The sequence below is a fragment of the Epinephelus fuscoguttatus genome, linkage group LG9 (assembly GCF_011397635.1).
Source record: "Epinephelus fuscoguttatus linkage group LG9, E.fuscoguttatus.final_Chr_v1".
Lineage (NCBI taxonomy): Eukaryota > Metazoa > Chordata > Actinopteri > Perciformes > Serranidae > Epinephelus > Epinephelus fuscoguttatus.
The window spans coordinates 25,547,197-25,566,708 of NC_064760.1; the positions used below are offsets into that span (position 1 = coordinate 25,547,197).

Here is a 19,512-nt window from a genome sequence, read left to right on the forward strand (position 1 = left end):
TTTGTGTCAGATATTTAAACTGATGAAGATGGACAGCTACAGGCGCTTTGTGCGCTCTCCTCTCTATCAGAGCTGCACCTTGGCAAGTGTAGAAGGTAAACCTCTACCTCAGCTCTCCAAAGGGCCGGCTCGCATGGGGTCCTGGGAGTACATGGCTCCCAGAAGCCCCTTAAATGATAAAAAGGTAGAGTGAGAGGGACAAAATGCACTAAGGGGAGGAAGGGGGAAACATGCAAGGTTTTCTTGTTTTAGTTATGCTGTTATGACATTTCTGGCGTCACTGTGTCAAACAGAACAAGTCGGACTCCAACAGCTTGCCAGGTGGCAAGAGTGCCTCGGAGAAACAGCGGCAGAAAAGAGGATCCTGGGGAGGTAGTGCCTGTCAAGTGGCAGATCTTGTGCTTCTGAGTTATGCCTTGATATACATCCTGTCACTTCATCTCACAATTTCACCCTGGCTCTCTTTTTGTCCTCATTGATAACAATAGATACATCCGACATCCATGGTTCGGTCTCCCGGAAAGATTCCCACATGTCCGTCAAGTCAAGCAGCAGCGTGGAGCTCGGCTCCCTCCACAGGCAGGTGGAGGTCAGTGCATTTGTGATATCAGGACACACGGGGATTAAAAAATACTGCTCAAAGTGACAAATCTTACAGTTTAGAAAAAAATCATCCATAAAGTAAATTGTAAATTGTTTTGAAGTATATTTTTAACTCTTGTTTTCTCCATCTGTGATGTAGAACGGCAGATCAACTCCAGAGCAGGGTGGTGGTGGTGGAGGTGGGAGTCGAATAGGAGTCGAGGGGGGCTACTGCTGTGTATACCTACCCGATGGCACTGCCTCCCTGGCCCCAACACGTAATGGCCAACCCATCAAAGACATGCTGGCTAGCCTGTGTGAGAAGAGAGGCTTCCCGCTGAAAGATGTTGTCATCTACCTTCACGGCAAGGACAAGGTGAGATCTTAGCTGCTCTTTCTGCAGCAGCAGCTGCAGCTTTAGATCAAGAAGCTGTTAAAAGATATCTACTGTACCCGACTGCAAAGTTGTTTTGCAACAGGCGGTATGAGAAAGATGACTACCTTCTTCCTGTTCTAACATCCTCTCAACCTCTCAACCTCTCACTCCCTCTTTTCATTTCTCTAACTTATTTGAAAGTATCTGCAGTTGATGCTGACGTATCTGAAAGTTACTTCTCTCTGTCTGACATGCCGTTTGTTCTCTTTACAACAGCCCTTATCACTGGACCAGGACTGCTCCGTACTGAGAGATCAGCAGGTCTCTCTGGAGCTCAGGGTGATGTTTGCGTGAGTCGACTGTTATTTCCTTCACTTCCTTTTTTTTTTTTTTTTTTTCTCTTTGCCTTTGTCACCATAGCAGGCTTTCCCACCCCCGTCCCCACTTCAGCAAGCCACTTCTCACCATATTAGGGGGAAGTCCTTGTGTTAACACCAGACACAGAGCCTGGCTCTCTGCGCTAAAATCATTTTTAGTCATCATTTGAATTACATGCATTATCAAATTGCCACATAAAATCAGATGTGGATTTCCTGCTAAAGTATCATGGGGTGGCAGAGACAGGCTTCAAACGATTAGATTCAATGATACAATACAGCACTGCATTCACTGTTTGTGTTTACTGTGTGAGGGAGGTCATTGAAATGCATGTGTGTTGCAGGCTGGAGATTGCCTTCACTGGTAAGACGGTGGGGATCATGGTGAAGTCCAGTAAGACGCTGCAGGACACACTCTCTGCCGTGCTGCAGAAACATCACCTCAAGCCACAAGAGGCTGTGGTCACCATGGTGAGTGTCTGTATGTATGAATGGGACCATAATATGTCGTCAGCGCTTAAGTAGTTCCACCGAATAATCATAATTAATCCAGGGTGTCTGCGGGGTCTTAAAAAGTATTAAAAGTTGATAAATCAAATGTCAGAAAATTAAGGCCCTTAAAAAGTATTAAAAAGTCTTAATCGCGATTTTATGAAGCATTACATTTTCTTGGCATTCAAGCTTTGACAGAAAGTGTCCATGAATGTATAATTTATTTTCCTCCTCGCGATTATTACAAACAACGATGTATAGGTAGGCACATTTGGACTGCCTCTCGGGGTCGTGCGCGTACCTGTGCGACATCACGCGACAGCGCACGTCCAGGCGCCAAACAGAGGAACAAAAGACAATAAAAAATCCTTCTCATCTTATCTGGGTTCTGTTGTATGTTTGTGCTCCATATATTTAATTGCAAACTACAACTGATTAATAATTTAAAGATGTGTTGCTGCTAAGGACAGCTTGAAGTGGCGATGAGGTCTTAAGGTTTTTTTGGAAGGTCTTAAAAAAGTCTTAAAAAGGTATTGAAATTAACCGCAGGATTCCTGCAATATACCCTATAATTCTAATAATTATAATAATTTTCTGCCTGTTGTAAAGGAACAATTATTCTAGTTCAATCAAACAAGTAATAATCTTATATATCTAGTAAGTACATATTTACACGGACATGAATAACCTGTTTATGAGACTTATCCTGGTTATGATCATATTCAGGATCTAGTGTTTACATGAGCACGGAGAAATCAGGTTATTTATGTTCCCTGTACACATGAATACTAGTAACCGGGTTACTGACTACTGCAGTCTATTTGCAAAGGTGATGCAGTGTTTACAAAAACAAGCTGGCAATTGGGACAGGAACTGTTAAACAGTACACTGTACATTTAGTACGGCTTTACAACTTAACTGCTAATTTCTTTTAGCTCTGCACGTATCTAATTTCTCTCTCTTTTCCTCTTTTAACCGCACACACAAATGTACACTGCGTAGTAACTCACCTAAAAGCAGCTACACTACTCTAATAACACTGTCATCCACACTGATGCCAGCCTGTCACATCACTGCATATAGCACAGACGAGCAGCGGAAGAAGACAAAACTCAATTTCCTCAGTGCTCCAGGAGTGAGACCCTGTCGCTGCCGTCATGTTTTGTATTTCTCTTAGGCACTTAGTTGAAGCCATGCCTGCGCAGGTAGTCGGGTGCTCTCAAAAACTCGGTGCATAAAGCAGCAGTTTCCCAGTTGGGATAGGATCTTATCCCGGTGTCAGAAAACAGGATATGGTGTGTACATGCTTACACACACATAAGAGGGATATTCCAAAACCCGATCACAAACGGGTGATTCATGTCCACGTAAACGCACTCATTGATGACTCACCTCTGCTTCTCAAAGCAGCAGACTTGTGCGACATTTTTAAATGTACCACTTTTTAGACATTCTGTCCGTCTGTTGTCTGCCTCTCCTGCTTTCTGCAGCTGTTGCTAGGCAACCGTTTACGCGTCACTGTGCATGTTAATATTTATATCAAATCTGTAATTTTAATTTGAAAATGTAATGTCGCACTGCCATGTTGGTGGAATAAGTGACGAGGATGACACCATCTTTGTTTTCTCTGTCATGCATCATTTTCTGTGGGGTTTCTTCTTAATCCCCACAAAACTGTGCATCTGATTGTGAGTCAGCATCTGTCTGAAATGTCTTATTTCCTTGTTTGTTGTAGGTTGGAAGCGACGAGCCCGTGAACATGACGGGCCCTGTGTTCAGACTGGCCAATAAGACGCTACGGCTCGACAAAACTAAAGGTTAATACACTTGACCTTTTTAAAACGCAGTGTTTCTCTTTAATGGGACCCAGGGAGAATCATGTTTACATATTTTTAATAATAACTACACTGCTCCTCCAAAAGCACAAGCAGCCACAGGATGAAAAGAAACTCACTTGGCCAACGAGTAAATTAAATGAGTTCAATCAAACAGAGAAAGGCACGTTCGAGCCCTCCAGCCACTGTTAGTTGTCGAAGATGTGGGCGATACATCGGTGCAGCTTTGTGTGTTCTCTTGTGCTGCCTGAGCCCTGCCTGTGCCTTCTTATTCATGTAATTATTTCTTAATGGGTCCTTGAAGTGTTTCTGCATTTCTTGGTCTCACTTGCTCTTAGCTGGCGGCAAGGAGAAAGTCTTTTCAGTGTCCACTTTAGTGCCCTGGTTTTTCTGCGTCACTGTCTGCATGTTCCTTTTTTGCCCACTCTGATTTCTTTGTGCGTCTCTCTCCGCGTCTTCATTCTTTTCTGTGCGTTTGAAATGTCTGAGTCCATTTGGTTTGTTGAGCGCTGTGTCAATTTGAGTTCACTCACCTCATTTCCCAACTGCTGAGAGACCAGAACCAACTTCACTTTGGATCAGCGCTCCTCACCTCAGCCCCATTATATGCATTAAGGAAGAAGGGAATGGATTAGATTGGAGTGGTTGCATCCCAGCAGGACCAGTTTAATTGTTGTCAAGAATATTTTATCTGGCCAATATCAGTGTTTAACACAGTGGGGAAGTTAGGTTCTGTTGCATCATCAGCAGTCCACTGATTATCTTTCTACTGGAAGGGAAGGTTCTGTCAGAAACTGAGGTGTATTTTTTTGTGTGTGTGGTTTTAACAGGAAAAGACCAGACCAACATTTCCAAAGGCAGCGGGTCTGCTGCAGCCACACAGGTGAGCCAATGTTAACGGACTGCCGAATATCAAAAATAATGTTGTTGCCATCGTAACAAAACAAAAAAAACATACAAGGAAAACTGCTGAGATTAGAGCTGCAACAATTAGGTGATAAATCAATTAGTCGTTTGAAATAAAATTAAATGGAAACTTTTTTTGATCATGGAATAATTGAATTGAATCAAATATTCTGAATATTTTATAAAGCAAAAAAAGCCGAAGATTTGCTGTTTTCTTGCCTCTTAAATGTTAGAATCTGATGCATTTCTTCATCATAAATGATAATAAACTGAATAATTTGGGATTTTTGGACTACTGGTTGGATAAAATATACCACCTGAAGACGTCACCTTGTGCTCCGGGAAATGACACAGGACACTTTTTTTTCCACTTTTTTTTTTCATTTGAAAGCAACGGCTTTGCACGAACAAGGGAGTGATGATTTGCAGGCGACCTTGGTGACAACCTTTGTTATATTCTTATTTAATTACCAAAAACGTGTCAGTGTCTTGCCTTTTTTGTAATCATTCAGTAGATGATCTTTTTTGTTGGTTATATTGGGAATAGAGTAGGAAATATTTTTGCATCCAATGAAATGTGACACGTTGTAGAACGATAGCAGAGAGTCATGTACAACTATGGACACTTTATTCCCATTACGGAAAATTTACAATGGCTGGCAGTATTGCACAATAGAACAGTGTTGTAGTCAAGACCACCCAAACCGAGACCAAGTCATGACCAAGACCAGGACAGAGAGAGTCCCACACTGCACAACACACTTACGATGAAATGTGGATCACGCCAATCATAGTCACTCCTCAAACTGATCCAACAGATCCAATTTCCCAGTTTCCCTTTCATTCACCTCTTTTATTGCCATAGTGTATGTGCGTGTGTATCAAGTGTACCATTAAAAATGTCTTGATAAAATGATCAAAAGGCATTGCAGAGGTTAATTTTATGTGTGGGAATTTCCCTTTGTTTTCTATGAGCAAACAAATTCAAACACTCAGAGGCACATATCAGTTTAACCATCTGTATTGAACACAACTCACACAACAACTCTTGTGCACAGGCAGTTTAGTGATATCCCCACAGTTGTGGTCTTGACTGGTCTTGAAATAAAATCCATAGTCCTCTTTGTCTGAAACAGACAAGACCAAGTAAAAGTGCGGACTCAGTAAAGACCTACAAAAAGTGGTCTTAAATGTGCTTGGGACACATCTTCTGGACACCACCAAAATCACTGTTGAAAAGCATCAACATTTCTCTGATGAAATGTATTGATCATGTGATTTCTAAAATTTGTAGTGAAGAGTGTTACTAGGATTTAAAACCTTGGAAACTTTACTTTGAACATTAATAATGCTTGAATCTTTTGGTCGCAGGCAGGAGCAGCGAGCGCAGGCGGAGTGGAGGCCCGGTCAGTGCTTCAGACAGACAAAGCCAAGACTCAGCACAAGCCCAGTAAGAACCGCGACATGGAGGGTAGGACATCTCAGCTGCATTTAGTAGGGTTAGGCAACATGGCAATATGCACTGTAAGAGGATAGATGTTTGATAACTGTCACTGTGTTTTCCATTCTATTTACAACAAGGAATCTATGGCAAATTGAATTGACAGGATGTTTTAATCAATGTGGGGACATACCTTGACCTCTCGAGGTCGAGGGTTCTTTCTAAGAATCACTGTTGTATACATATTGATTAATAATAACATAATTGTTATTATTCTATATTTCTTAAACTTATTGAGAATACATTGTGTTGCCTAACCCTACTCCCAACTATTAAATGTGAATGCAGGAGGCAGATTAAAAATAGCACAGTGTTATTTATTTATTTATTTATTTATTTGAAACAAATGTCAGAATTAGCATGATGTTTTTGTGTGTCAGTGTTTCTGGACATGCTGACGAGGGCTCAGGGCTGCAGGGTCGATGACCAGCGAGGCCTTTTGACCAAAGAGCAGCTGGAGCTGCCTCTGTTCCTGCAGCTGCCCTCAGACCGGGGACAGGACACAGAGCCAGGTGAACCTGGTACAACCAGCTCCTCCTCTGCAGACTCCAAAGAGGACAGTGTGAAAGAAGAAGAGACGTCAAGTTCAGGTGGTGCAACGGCGGAAACTTCGAACTCTGCTGAGCCTGAGGCCAAAAACTTACGAGAAACAGCAGTTTGAAAGACTGTGTGTGTGTGTGTGTGTGTGTGCGTGTGTGTGTGTGTGTGTGTGGGATGGACAATATCAGAAACTACGGCAAACATCTTGCAATGTCATGTGACCATCATGTCAAAAGATGGGAAAAATGGTCAAGCACTTTTTATAACTGTTTACAAATAAGCTCTGAGACAGCAGTGTGGTATCATCTCTCCTGATAACTTCCTCTTGAGGCAATATGAAAGACAAAGAAGAACAAGAAAGATCATGGCAAACATTTATAGTGTCATTTCAAAACACTACAGGTTAATTGGAAGAAAGTTTGCTATGAATTGTTTAATGTATCAAAAATGCTCGAAGAAGTTTCAGTTCAACATTTCAGCCTGAAGCCAGTGTGTTTGCTCGAGTGTTTCCTGACGGATTAATGTTGTACAGTTTGTAGATTACTTTGCTTTAATTTCTCACAGTCTCACATTTCAGGCTTTTCTTTAAACTCTAAGCAAAGACATGTTTCTGCACAGGACTGTCCAGAAGGGCGTATTGAAGTGTATTGCACTTTTTTTTCTCTTTATTCGAATTAAGATTATTGAATATTTTACTGAGATGAGTTTTAAATATTTTAAATTAGCAGTGTTCATTTTGTGTGCTTACTTAATGTTTTCAAATGGGTTGTTTTTTTTGCAGTACTTCTGCATCTTGTTTGCTGTGATGGCACTTTGAGAAGCCCTGGTCAAGTCCTGTTTTCCCTTCTCACGTCAGACTACATCTCAGGGTCCAGATCATGAATTAGTAATCTGATATTACAGGGAATGAATCAGATGATGTGATCATCAGAAAATATCCCACAGGGTGTGTCCAAAGAATTAAAGTGTTTCATGATGAAATGTGATCCTTTCCATCTGTATTTGTTGTTGGGGGAAGACGTCAGCTTTCAGCTTTCAGCTTTCAGCTTTCAGCTTTCAGCTCTCTGTGAGAGGAAGTTTTTTGGGTGAATCACTGAGGTCAGTTTCTGGCTTGACAAATGCTACGTGATTTGATTTTATATGTGGGGCAGCCAGACCCCTCTGCCCCTGTGGAAAGGCTGCATGACTCATGCAGTGTAAAACAAGCTGATGTGAATCTTGCAGTGAAGGTGTCAATTGTAACTAGCTCTGATTACATTATCTTATCCTGGGCGAGAAACCTAAAATGCCATCATGTAATGACGTCATTTTTGCACAGTGACGGCTGATCGTTGCAGCGCTGTGATTGGCTCTTTGTCAAGGCTTTGTAGTCAATGGTTTGTCTCATCTGTACACCGACTTGTTGCTGGAAGGTGTTTGTCAGGAGCCTAGGAGAATTGTTATGGGGTGCATGTGGCTATTGTATGAGTTACCAAACAAATTAGATGAGTCATCGATGGACTCATCCCCATCGATGATGTCAGCAGCATGTATATATCAGAGTACGTGACAGTATGGGGTGTGTGAATCGTCTCATTCACCCACTTTGTAGATTGGATTGTCTCTGAGGTAATTAACAATTAGGCAGTTAGCAGACGTGTGGAGGAAAACAATATTGTGCACTATATGATACCTGTTTGTCACGCCCACAGTTTCCGTCTGCCAAGCTGAAAACATTAGCATACAGAGCTGTGATTGGCACACCTGGCGTTTATATGTATGTGTGTGTGCGTGCGTGCGCGCGTGCGTGCGTGCGTGTGTGTGTGTGTGTGTGTGTGTGTCCATGCATGAGTGGTGCGTTGGCGGAGCTATGAATGGGCAGAGAGGGGTGTGCTCTCACAGACACCATAGCAGCAGTGGGATGAGGAGTGCCATCTACTCCACTGCACGTCTGTACTGAGAGAAGGAAGGAGGGAGAAAAGGAGGTGAGTGTCTGAATTTCCCCCAGGCGTTTGACTAATCTCATTTTTGGGGGTGATCGCTGTGCTTGTTCAGTCAGTAGATGTGTCTGCCTGCCCTTTCTCTCTCTGTCACTCCCATCATTCATCCTCTCCTCCTGTCTGTCACTCAGTGCATTGCTGTGCTTGATTAAACGTCTCGTGCTGTCTTGAGATAAACCCTCCTTCGTCTCTTAATTCATAGAAAATCTCACATGTTATGCCAGTGCCTTTCTCCTATCTCTGTTTGCTGCTGTCAGTAATCGACATTGGGATGGATAACAAACAGCTTTTGAATATCTGGGAAGTGTTTATTTTCTGAACTCAATCCTCTGCTAATGGGAGCTCTGAATGGTGCTCACTGTGCCTTTGAGAGTCCTGCAGAGGAATACATAAGTGGTGTAAAACAAAACCCATCCATCAGATCAATGCTCGCACATTTACTGTGCGCTGAGAGATGCTGCTCAGCCGGTGAAGGACAGACTCTGTGCTCAGTGTGTTAAAAAATGAAAATGATAGTGGATTCATTAGCTCTGACTCAGTTATCAGGTGAGAGACACATGGTCGAGATGTGATGCAGGCTGGGAGCAGCTGTGCAGGTTGGCTGCTGACTGAATTCATCCAGCTGCAGAGAGTTGGGGTGTACATGTATGTGTGTCACACCTGAGTGTGGCTGAACAGACAGCCCATTATCATCAATTACAGGACATAATGTCCTTGCCACTGTGAGCCGTCTTATTGTGCTCCCTACTGCCGGTGCACCCACTGTCCGCATGCTCACCTTTGTGCTCCAACCATTTCTGTGTGCATGCATGTTGCTATATAATTATACACATCATGTGCATGTGATCTTCTGTGATTAGCAACAGCAGGGATGTAGCGAGGCGGCAATGTCAGGCCAGGCTTCAATTTCACCTCCTGGAGCTGAATTCTAAGGATTAGTTGACCCAAAGGAGGAGGAGTGGAAAGTAGGGTGTTTATCACTCATGTCACAGCTGAAAGGACGTTTTCTGTCACCATTGCAAGATGAATGGATGAACACTGATGAGCACCAGTTGGAGACATCATCACAAGTCTTCAGTATTCACCGTCAGATAGGCCGACCTTTCAAGAATCAGACGAGATCTGCTCACTGTATTAAAAGCTCCTAGCAATGCCTAATGACGTGGGCTGACCTCTTTGATTCATGCCTTAATATGATATTTTCATTCAGCACCTGTAAAAGTTCTTCGGATGTGCGTGCCCTCCACCCTGCTTGTTCCGACCTTTCAAGAAGCCAACAGGAGCAATGATGTTGATGCAACCTGACCGTACTGTTCACTTTGATTTCTTTCCTGTCCTTGTGAAACTCCCTCTTACTCTTTCACACACACACACACACACACACTGAAATGAAGCTTAAGAAATCCATGCGATGCTTCTCAGTTGGGGAGTTAATTAGTGTTGACCCAACATTTAAAGATTCGAGCTGGGCCGATCTCAGTCTCTGCCGGTGTTTATGGATTCAAATCTTCAGAGCAGATTTTCTTCTTATGCAATGCAGATGCTCACATCAGCATTTTATTTCAGACCGTAAAGGCTAATTACTCCTATTAAACTTTTCTGCCTCAGTTTTATCATCCTCCTCTTGCACTGTCTCAGTCAGAAGTGAAGGTAGAAGGAGGAAAAAGTGAAAAAAGACTGCGAGGCAAAAATATTCAATCAGCTCATCCTTGCAGAAAGAGTTCTTGAGTAGCTTTTAAGGCCAAAGTCTCGGCTATATGCCTGTGTCCATGTAATAATGTATGAGCATTTTGGGCTTTTATGTGCATACCACAAAGTGTTTTCGAATGTGTCACCTTGGCTGTTAGCTTGCTCATGTGGATTAATCGATGGAGAAGTGTTTCTTGAAGCTTTTTTGCCTCGGCTACAAAGGAGACGCACTTGCACCCGCTTCAGTCTAACCTATGCGGCCCATCCCCTCTTTGCCTCTTCTACAAAGGAGAGATTCCTTGTTTCACCAGAGACGGACAGACACAGTGACAGAGGAAAGCATGGGGAGTGACGGGGTTAGGCAAGTAGGCAAATCATTCTCATTTAGGTCATTACCCTCAGCGAGCAGGTCAGAGAGAGCACTCAGGACCCACTGAATGCATGCCCCGCCATCAAGGCTGAGATTATCCTCCTCTATCCCTCAAAGGGCTCTAATGCACATTTTAGAGTAAGTGCATGAGTACAACAGTCTTGTATACCCCTGGGTGTGCCAACTGAACCGACATGTATGTGCACAATAGGCCTGTACGAGAGAAGCTGGGAACACTCGACTGGGTCAGTCCCTCTGGTACAAAGCATTCAGTTCTAGCAGGTAGGCCTCGCTGAGGATCACATATTCCAGTCCAAGTGGGACTTTGTCATGGGGTGCCCCCGCAGCATCAGATTTGGCGCTGACGTCAGCTGTCACAGTGGGTGATTGAGCTGCTGTCGACCAGGAGCTCACTCACCCACTGTGAGTGAGCGAGCTCCTGTCGATCAGCTCCCATTTATTCTTCATGAGCCCTGGACTCAATTCTTCCTGTGGAGCAGCAAAAGATCAGGGTGGTAGATAAGTCTTTGTGAATTCAGTCAGATCAGTAAGTGACTTCCTATGTTTTATTTTGTCTTGGCTCTGTGGACGCTTTTGCCTCGCCAGGCCAGACCTTGAGAGACTTCAAAATTATAAACATATTTTACGGGGAGAAATGATTTTATCATCAGCACTGTGTCTCTTGGATGCCTGTTGCTTATGGTCTGGCACCTGGTTGCTGTTTTTTTGTAAAGCCCCAACCTCATCGCCCTAAGCACAGAAAATAAGAAGAAAAAAAAAAAAAATCCAGGCAGAGACTAGAGTCTGTGCAGAAAAACACACCATCACACACTTCTATTGGGTCACAAGTAATGAGTACCAGCCATGCAACGACGCAACAGCTTGTATTGTTTTCACCTTGCAAGTGTGTGTGCGCGCGCGTGTCATCATGCAAATTGTGGTCCAGGCAGCACCCATTGCAGTGGGATCTACCACAGAAGTGGTTTTGAGTATTTTGACAGGTGTCTATATGTCTGATAGTCTGTCTATGAACAGATCTTATCAGCAGGATTGCCTCACAACTCTGCAAGATGCAGTCATGAAACTCAACCACAGGTGTAGAGTTGGGATAAAAATGAAGGCTGACATTGAAGATGGGTGTGGTCGGAGGGGCCATTGGCACCCCACATTGGTTTTAAGTTGCGGATTGCTGTATTGTGAGTAGAGAGATCCCATCTCAAGGTGGTCTCTAGTTGACAGGGATGAGTAAATACCAAGCAGCAACCCCCATTGAGTCCTCAGCTTCTCAGTCAGCTCCACCCCCTCCTCCTTCACACTGCCAGCCTCTGGCCCAAATATGGTCACTTCTGGCTCCGGCTGAAATGCTGAGCTCGAGGTTTTAAAATGGGAGCCCACAAACCAAAGTATTGTAGCTATGTCCATTATTTTTACAGTCTTATGGTCCATACATTATATCTTTAAACTCAATAATTAATTATAATTTATTTGCTCTGAGGACCCTGAAAATGTATTTTCTCAATCAACTTGATGATGTTGTCCTAAATGAAGCAATTTCTTTCTTTCTTTCTTTCTTTCTTTCTTTCTTTCTTTCTTTCTTTCTTTCTTTCTTTTTTGTTTTTTTTTTGCCAAACTTAAATTATTTAACCTGAAAGATTTCCATATTTCTATTTGTCTCTGTACTCTTTTTTTCCAATCAACTTTGCTGAAAAAAAGTAAATTGTACAAAGACAGCCATCGAAGATTCCACAAATTGTCAAAAAAAAAATAAAAAAATAAAAATACAAACGATAGACTAAAATGAGCCATCATGGAAATATAAAATAAAAAGCGACAGCTGATGTATGCTGGATAAAATTATATTATTATTCACATGTTTCAGAGACTCCATTAGATTAAAAAAATCTATCAAAAACCTTTTTAATCGGGGGATGATTCGGCAAATTCAGATTTGTGGTTTCTCATAAAAATAAATTAATCAACATTGCTTACAAAATAAAGAAAGTTTGTCTCTGTACTTTCTAGGCTCAGTGAGACACAGATGATGTCACAGAGCACATTAGCTGAGTTTTTATTCAAACTCTGCCTGAATAATACCTACAGATCTATTAAGCTTATTTAGTCATGAATATTTTATGTTGGAGAGAATACTTTAAGACAGATTTTAAGGGGCTTTAACATGCTTTCACTTTACTTTGCCATAGTAGATGCCATTACTCAAAGACATGAAAAGAACCTTTTAAAAAAAATGGCAAATGCATATTGCCACAAGTAATATTCCAATTTGTGACAAGTTTCAGGAAACCTAAAGCAAGGTCAGTACAAGGTCAACTGACTTGGTGTTTCTGAAGCTCTCAGCGACACCGTGTGGACTTCCTTGACAGATTAAAAGAGCTCAGCACTGACAGCCAGAGCTCAGTAGGCACCCCTCTGGTGAAGAAAGACACAAGATGCAGCCTAAAGAATCAGAAACACCAAGTAAGCTGACCATGTGTTGACAGTTTTTTTTGCCAAACTGCTTTTTCCAAGGTCTAGAATGAGCCTTCACATTCACCTTTTTTTTTTTTTTTTTATACACATATCACTGTTCAGGTTCACTGACCAGTGAACCACATCTTCTAAACTCTCTGATGCCTCACGCTTCCATTAGGATCTCATTTGTCTCTCCACCATTTAAAGGCCCTACAGAACAGGAAACCAGTAACCCCCCCCCCATCGACTCTGAGATGCCAGGAAGTATTTTCATTGATCTGATCCAACTGGTCAGATGTCAGACAGAAGCCGACTTTGACGAGGCAGCACTGAGATCAGTGGAGTATAAAAATCTGTCTCACACAAATGGACCCAGACCCAGAGGTGTTTTGTTCCCAGCCACTGGGGCTCCTGACACCAGCTGTGGATCTGGCTGTGACTGTTGGCTGGTATTCATTGTGGCCTTTCAGTTTTGCAGACATTGTTTTTTGTGTCCTGCCTGACTCCCACTGGGTTTGAGGGTGCTGATATATTTCTGGCTTGAAGGGGGGATCTATTTCATCCCTTTATTTATACACATGACGTTTCTTTAAAGATTCATCTCTTGTTATTAGAGGAACTATTTGTCAATCTCAGTTTTATATAATCTGATACCCTGTGACGGCAGTGTCAGCAGGAACTGGGACAGTTGATTTGGCCCGAATCTGGGGCGTCATTCATCCCAACACTCAGCCAAGTCGGGCAAGATGGGCAAGCAGGCGTGGCCCAATTTATTTCTTCCAATGTGCCAAATTTGGGCCGATGTTGGGCCAGGTCATGCTGTGATAGTGGCCTTGTAATGGCATTGTTGGCAGCCAGAATGGGGCCAGTTTATTTAGCCCAAATCTGGGGAGTCTTTCAGCCCGACTTATTTCTCCTGGTGCTCCAAATTTGGGCCGATGCTGGGCCAGGTTGCTTTGGCTACCTGGGTAATTATTTTAAATTGAACTGGACCCATCTTTACATTATAACCTTCAGTAACATTAATGTTTGTAAGGAAACAAAATGAGAAGCGTAATCATCAAGAAAAGACATTTTAACAGCAGCTCTGTTTCTGTGATTTCTAATTAACCTCAAGTGAAACAGGTGTGTTTTTCTCTCTCTTTAAAAACCGAAATGAGAGGCAATCACGGGAGCTGCTCTGTGTACTTCTCAGTATGACAATTAGCACCAAAAACATTGAGGTAAAACCCCTGAGGAAAATCATTCTGCAAAAAATTCAGATCAGTGAAAAGGCTGCAGCAGTGGGTCCCTGAGTCTGCGTCGCCATCTAGTGAACAGAGGACATAACTGCAGATTTATCAGCTTGTATGTGATCTCATAGTGACTGGTGCTCATGATAGCAAGATAAGGGATCAGTTCAGCTTTTTGTCCACATTGAAATGGTACTAAAAATGAATGTGAAAGTTTATATCAGTAAGCATAAAGTAAAGAATTACTAAAATATCTTGCATACAACTGCATGACTGCAAAGCTTCCTTCTCTTGTCTTTCCAGTTGTGCAAACACAGTATTCCAAAAGATATCATCTAATCCTATACCTGCATCTACACTCCCCCTTCTCCTGAGATAAATCTTCAAACCAGCCATGGAACAGAAGGCGAGTGAGGTATGTGGAAGCTTGAAATACACAATCTTTGAGTCATGCTGGCGCTGTCTAATTTGATCCTCCCTGTGTCTTTGTTTCTCTCCAGTGTCCCTCCACCACCTCCCCTCAGAAGCACATGAAGAACAGGTCCAAATCCACAGAGGAGATGCAACAGACGAAGAAGGTAAGCTGCAGCCTGAGTTTCAAAGCTTATTTTTCACAGTTGCATACTTTTATACTCGGCTCATCTAATGTGACTGTCCTGTCTCACCTTACAGTCCTTTTCCTCACAAAAATCCCTACCAGGCAGACCAGAGCTGGAGAGAGTGAAGGTGAGCTGTTCAGGCATATTTCTGAATAGTGTGATGCTGTTATGCATGTATTTTTATGCCACTGTTTGATACATGTATTTTACATATATTTAAAACATGCAAATGTAAGCTGAGTTGGAGCTGTATTGCGTCTCCCTGTTTTTCAGGAGTGTCCCGACGGCTCTGACACGGCGGCGTCCTCCACGGAGGAACTGAAGGGATAACTGGAGGGACATATGAGTTGCCATCAAGTGACAAGATCATCATAAACACTACATACATTAAAATGTACATATGTACACAGGGAAACATACAAATTATTAGGAAAGGTAGTTGTGAACTAGATCATAAAAAAACACAAGCAATGAGCTTCTGATTGGTTGAAGGAAACGGTATAAAGACATGGTAAACTGAACACACAGACTCATGCACATTGAAACAATTGCATGTAAACAAAAGGACACCCGTGATGATGCTGTTTCATTGTACTGTGAGTGTTGTATACATACCACACTGAACGTGTACTGACAATAAAGTGATGCTGTCGAGTGAATGTGTCTTTACTTTATGTCTTTTGATGTGATGACAGGAAGTTGTTTTTGTGTTAGAGTGCGCGTGCATTGATCATACCTTAATCAGGATTGACACAACTTGGGGACAACTAATGCTAGTTTTGAAAAGTCTGTTTCAGATCACTTCTTGGGGAGGGGGGTGGCTTTTAGAGATGGAGATGTTCCCTTTGGAGCCACAGACTGGGCCATGACAGGAAATAGCACAAACAAACCCCAGTTGAAAATATAAAACAAACACAGCACACTACTAAGAAATGTAAAAAATAAATAAATAGTGGGTTAAATAAACAAAACTTAAAACACAAAATAAAATACAGTGGAGAGAAAACTGCAGTTCACTTTTTCTGTTTAACTTGATATTTACACTTAGAATTAAAGCCTTCTAAAAAATATTTTTAGTTGTCAAAGGCACCTTATAGCGCCCCCCAGAGGTTACAGACTCACATTAAGGAAGTAAAGGGTTAAATAGAAATGTCAAAGCTCATGGCTTCTCCCGTTTGGCTGACAGTATACAGTCACTTTAAGTCATACTATAGTATAGTTTACTCCTTCTTACAACTGAGCAGTTATAATGTTGAGTGGAATCAAAAACAATTTAGCTTTTTTTTCTTCCTAAGATTGATTGTCTCACATGAAGATGAAGTTGTGTGCAATTCTTAAAAAGCATATGGTTAAAATCTCCAGATACTGTGCCAAGATATTCCAACAAGTGGTCTGTCAAATGTAACAGACGCTGTTATCAAATCCTGCTTGGCACAAATAATAACATCTGTAGTCTTCTTGACATTAATCTTCAAATTAGGGCTGCAGCTACTACTACAGTTCAGTTTGATTAAATTAGATTGAATTTTATGTATAAAGCCCAATATCACAAATCACAATTGGCCTCAGAGGGCTTTACAACTTGCATGGTCCCTGTGTCCCTGGACCCTCACCTTCAACAGAAAAACCCCTTTAACAGGAGAAAAAAATGGTAGAAACCTCAGGAAGAGCAACTAAGGAGGAATCCCTCTTCCAGGACGGACAGATGCACAATAGATGTCATGTGCAAAACAGATCAACATGATAAAAGTGCAGTAATCCATATGACAAAATGATGGGTGGATGCACAGCAACATCAATAATAACAATAACTATAATAGAAATATGAATAATAGTGGTAGTATATGAAAGTGTATATGTTACATGTATATGCTGATATATGATAGCGTGTGACAATGATATATGTCTATAATAATGATAGAAGCAAGCATATTAGGGAGGACCACGATCCAGGCACAACTGTGATCCCTGGGAGCTCGTAACGTGCATTAATGGGACATAAAGATTGCAAATATAGAGAGAAGGAGAGGAGCTCAGTGTGCCATGGGAGGTCCCCCGGCAGACTGGGCCTGTCAGCCTAACCAGGGGCTGGTTCAAGGCAAGCCTGAAACAGCCCTAACTGTAAGCTCTACCAAAGAGGAAATTCTCAAGTCTACTCTTAAATGTGGAGACTACTACTAATTTAGTAAAGGCTAACATAATATGCCAATTATTTTAAAGGTCCACCAGTGTGTAGGATTTAGTGGTATCTGGCGGTGAGGTTGCAGAACAGAAACAGAAAAAGTTTGATTTGTCCATTCTGAGCTACTGTAGAACAACATGGCGGACTCTGTGGAAGAGGACTTGCTCTGTATATAGATAGAAACGATGTAACAACTGGTGAACCAGGTGAGAGTGGACTCAAACGCACGACTCTGGAGACAGTTCACGTAAAATAACACAGTCTTTACTGGTCAAAGGGTAGGTGTGGTTCACAGAAGGACTGTCAGTGAAGGCAAACAAATCCAGCAGGGATGAGGCAGAGGCAGAATTTATTGCCAGGTTGGGGCATCGGTGGCTAAGTGGTAGAGCAGGCGCCCCATGTACAAGGCTGTTGCTGCAGCGGCCTGGGTTCGAATCCAGCCTGTGGCCCTTTGCTGCATGTCACACTCCCTCTCTCTCTCCCCCTTTCACGCTTGTCTGTCCTATCAAATAAAGGCTAAAAATGCCCAAAAAATATCTTTAAAAAAAAGAATTTATTGCCAGGCTGAATCTAAAAACCAAGAAAAGGACAATGGGAAACAAAAGGCTGGAACTCTATGACAAACTGGCAGTGAGAGAAAACAAGACGTACATCAAATACTCTGGTGAGGGGAAGGATGACGAGACACAGGTGAAGCTAATCAAAGCGGGATAGACAATCAGACACAGGTGAAGTCATCAAAAGGAAGGGAAAATACACAGAGGCAGGAAGTGAAGTGAACTGAAACGAGAGGAGATGTGAGTTTCAAAGTAAAACAGGAAACAACATGAATGAATGAAATAAAAAACAACCTAAAAAACACAACAATTCTTAGTTTCAGGTGACTGTAAACTAATAAATACATAACTATAAATATTATAAACCATTTCTGCCAATAGATGCCCATAAATCCAACATACTGGACCTTTAATTTATTATTTTTTTGGTATATAAAATGTCAGAAAATAAGGGAACTTCCCCATCACAATTATTTCGGGCTCCAAAGAGATGCCTTTACATAGTTTGTTTTCCAAACAGTCCAAAACTAAACATTCTCACATCTGTCAGTCAGAGCTGGTGGATTTCTGTTGTTTTTTTAAAGTACTTAAACGATTATTCCTTTTAGCAAACAGTTGCCGCTAACTTCTCTGTGGATTTACTAATGGATTAATTAACTAAATGTTTCAGCTGTATTTCAAACTGCAGATTTTTTCACCAAGTCTGGAGAGCTTGTGATTGGGCAAAATATGCAGCCTCACTGAAGGGTGCAGTTTTCATGTCAATATCATACTTGAACAAACAAAACCACAAACATTTCTTTATGAAAAGAAGTGTTGATGTCCGTGTATGACCTGCCATATGTCCAGAGATAATTAACTGACATGTTTCTATGACTCCCATCAATCAAACAGCAGACTGAGAGCTTACTGAAAGAGCATTATATGGTATGTCTCAGTGTAAGATTAACACAGGATAACACAACCACCAGAGGAGGACCAACAGCGTGTACCTGCTGCTCTTTGATTGGCAGGTGTTTTGAGTGGCAGGATGGTGTACGACGACCCGGTGGCCTCTGTTTGCTTCATCCCCAGGCTCCCTGTGACTTGCACATCTGGAGAGGGGATTAACAGCATCATGGGAGGGAGGGGGGTTTACCAAAAATCTCTGGAACAGCGCCAGAGATTTAGCCATGTGTGTATAAGTGATTACACGTGTGTGTCAATATGTGTGTGTACATCTCTGTGTCTCTTTCCTGCTGCTTAATGCTGCACCAGATCTAGAGGATTCACCCCCTCGCAGCCACTGAGTCCAGCTGCTTGCACAACAGCAAAGCTGTTATCTCTCTGACTCCCACTTCTCATAACAGTTTAGAAAGTAACAGCTCTGGTCTAGTGGGTTATTAAGTTCTGCTCGTCCGCGTTCATGGATGCAAGTCTGAGGTCAGCAGGTTTGGCAGATTTGGTTGAGAGCACTGCTGATATGACAAAACCGTAGCTGGACTAATTGTTAACAATTACCCTGTTGCTCAGGTCATCACAATGTTCTCCCATGAAGAGGAGGACATTGGCTGTGGGTAGTGGGGTGTGTAAGTAAATGTGCGTACGTGTGTGTTGACAAGATCTCAGAAAATCTCCCTGATAGCTCATTTCCAATCACAACATGCTTGATCTCGAGTGCTGGCAAAGTACTTAAGCACCTGAATGTTCTGCACAAGTCAAGCAGATTACACTGTACGTGTTTGAAATACTTCCACTGACTGATCTCATGCAAGAAATGATCATTTAATACCCTGGCTTTAATCTGTGCCAAACTACAAGTACGTGATGAAAACAGCTATGTGAGA

At 42.1% G+C, this 19,512-nt stretch overlaps 1 protein-coding gene across 3 annotated transcripts in view; it reads left to right on the top strand.

The window, feature by feature from the left end:
• Positions 1–15,598, top strand: part of LOC125894260 (regulator of G-protein signaling 14-like) — a 22,614-nt gene extending 7,016 nt beyond the window's left edge. For 2 of the 3 annotated variants that reach the window (XM_049585550.1, XM_049585552.1), the window contains exons 6-19: positions 11–184; positions 294–372; positions 489–589; positions 743–958; positions 1,235–1,308; positions 1,680–1,806; positions 3,563–3,644; positions 4,493–4,545; positions 5,940–6,039; positions 6,450–8,573; positions 14,652–14,763; positions 14,849–14,926; positions 15,021–15,074; positions 15,221–15,598. In XM_049585550.1, coding sequence (XP_049441507.1) covers positions 11–184; positions 294–372; positions 489–589; positions 743–958; positions 1,235–1,308; positions 1,680–1,806; positions 3,563–3,644; positions 4,493–4,545; positions 5,940–6,039; positions 6,450–6,730 — 1,287 coding nt within the window. In that variant the 3' untranslated portion in view covers positions 6,731–8,573; positions 14,652–14,763; positions 14,849–14,926; positions 15,021–15,074; positions 15,221–15,598. The remainder of the gene's footprint in view (positions 1–10; positions 185–293; positions 373–488; positions 590–742; positions 959–1,234; positions 1,309–1,679; positions 1,807–3,562; positions 3,645–4,492; positions 4,546–5,939; positions 6,040–6,449; positions 8,574–14,651; positions 14,764–14,848; positions 14,927–15,020; positions 15,075–15,220) is intronic. The other variant, XM_049585551.1, reaches the window with a different exon arrangement.
• The last annotated feature ends 3,914 nt before the right edge of the window (positions 15,599–19,512 follow it).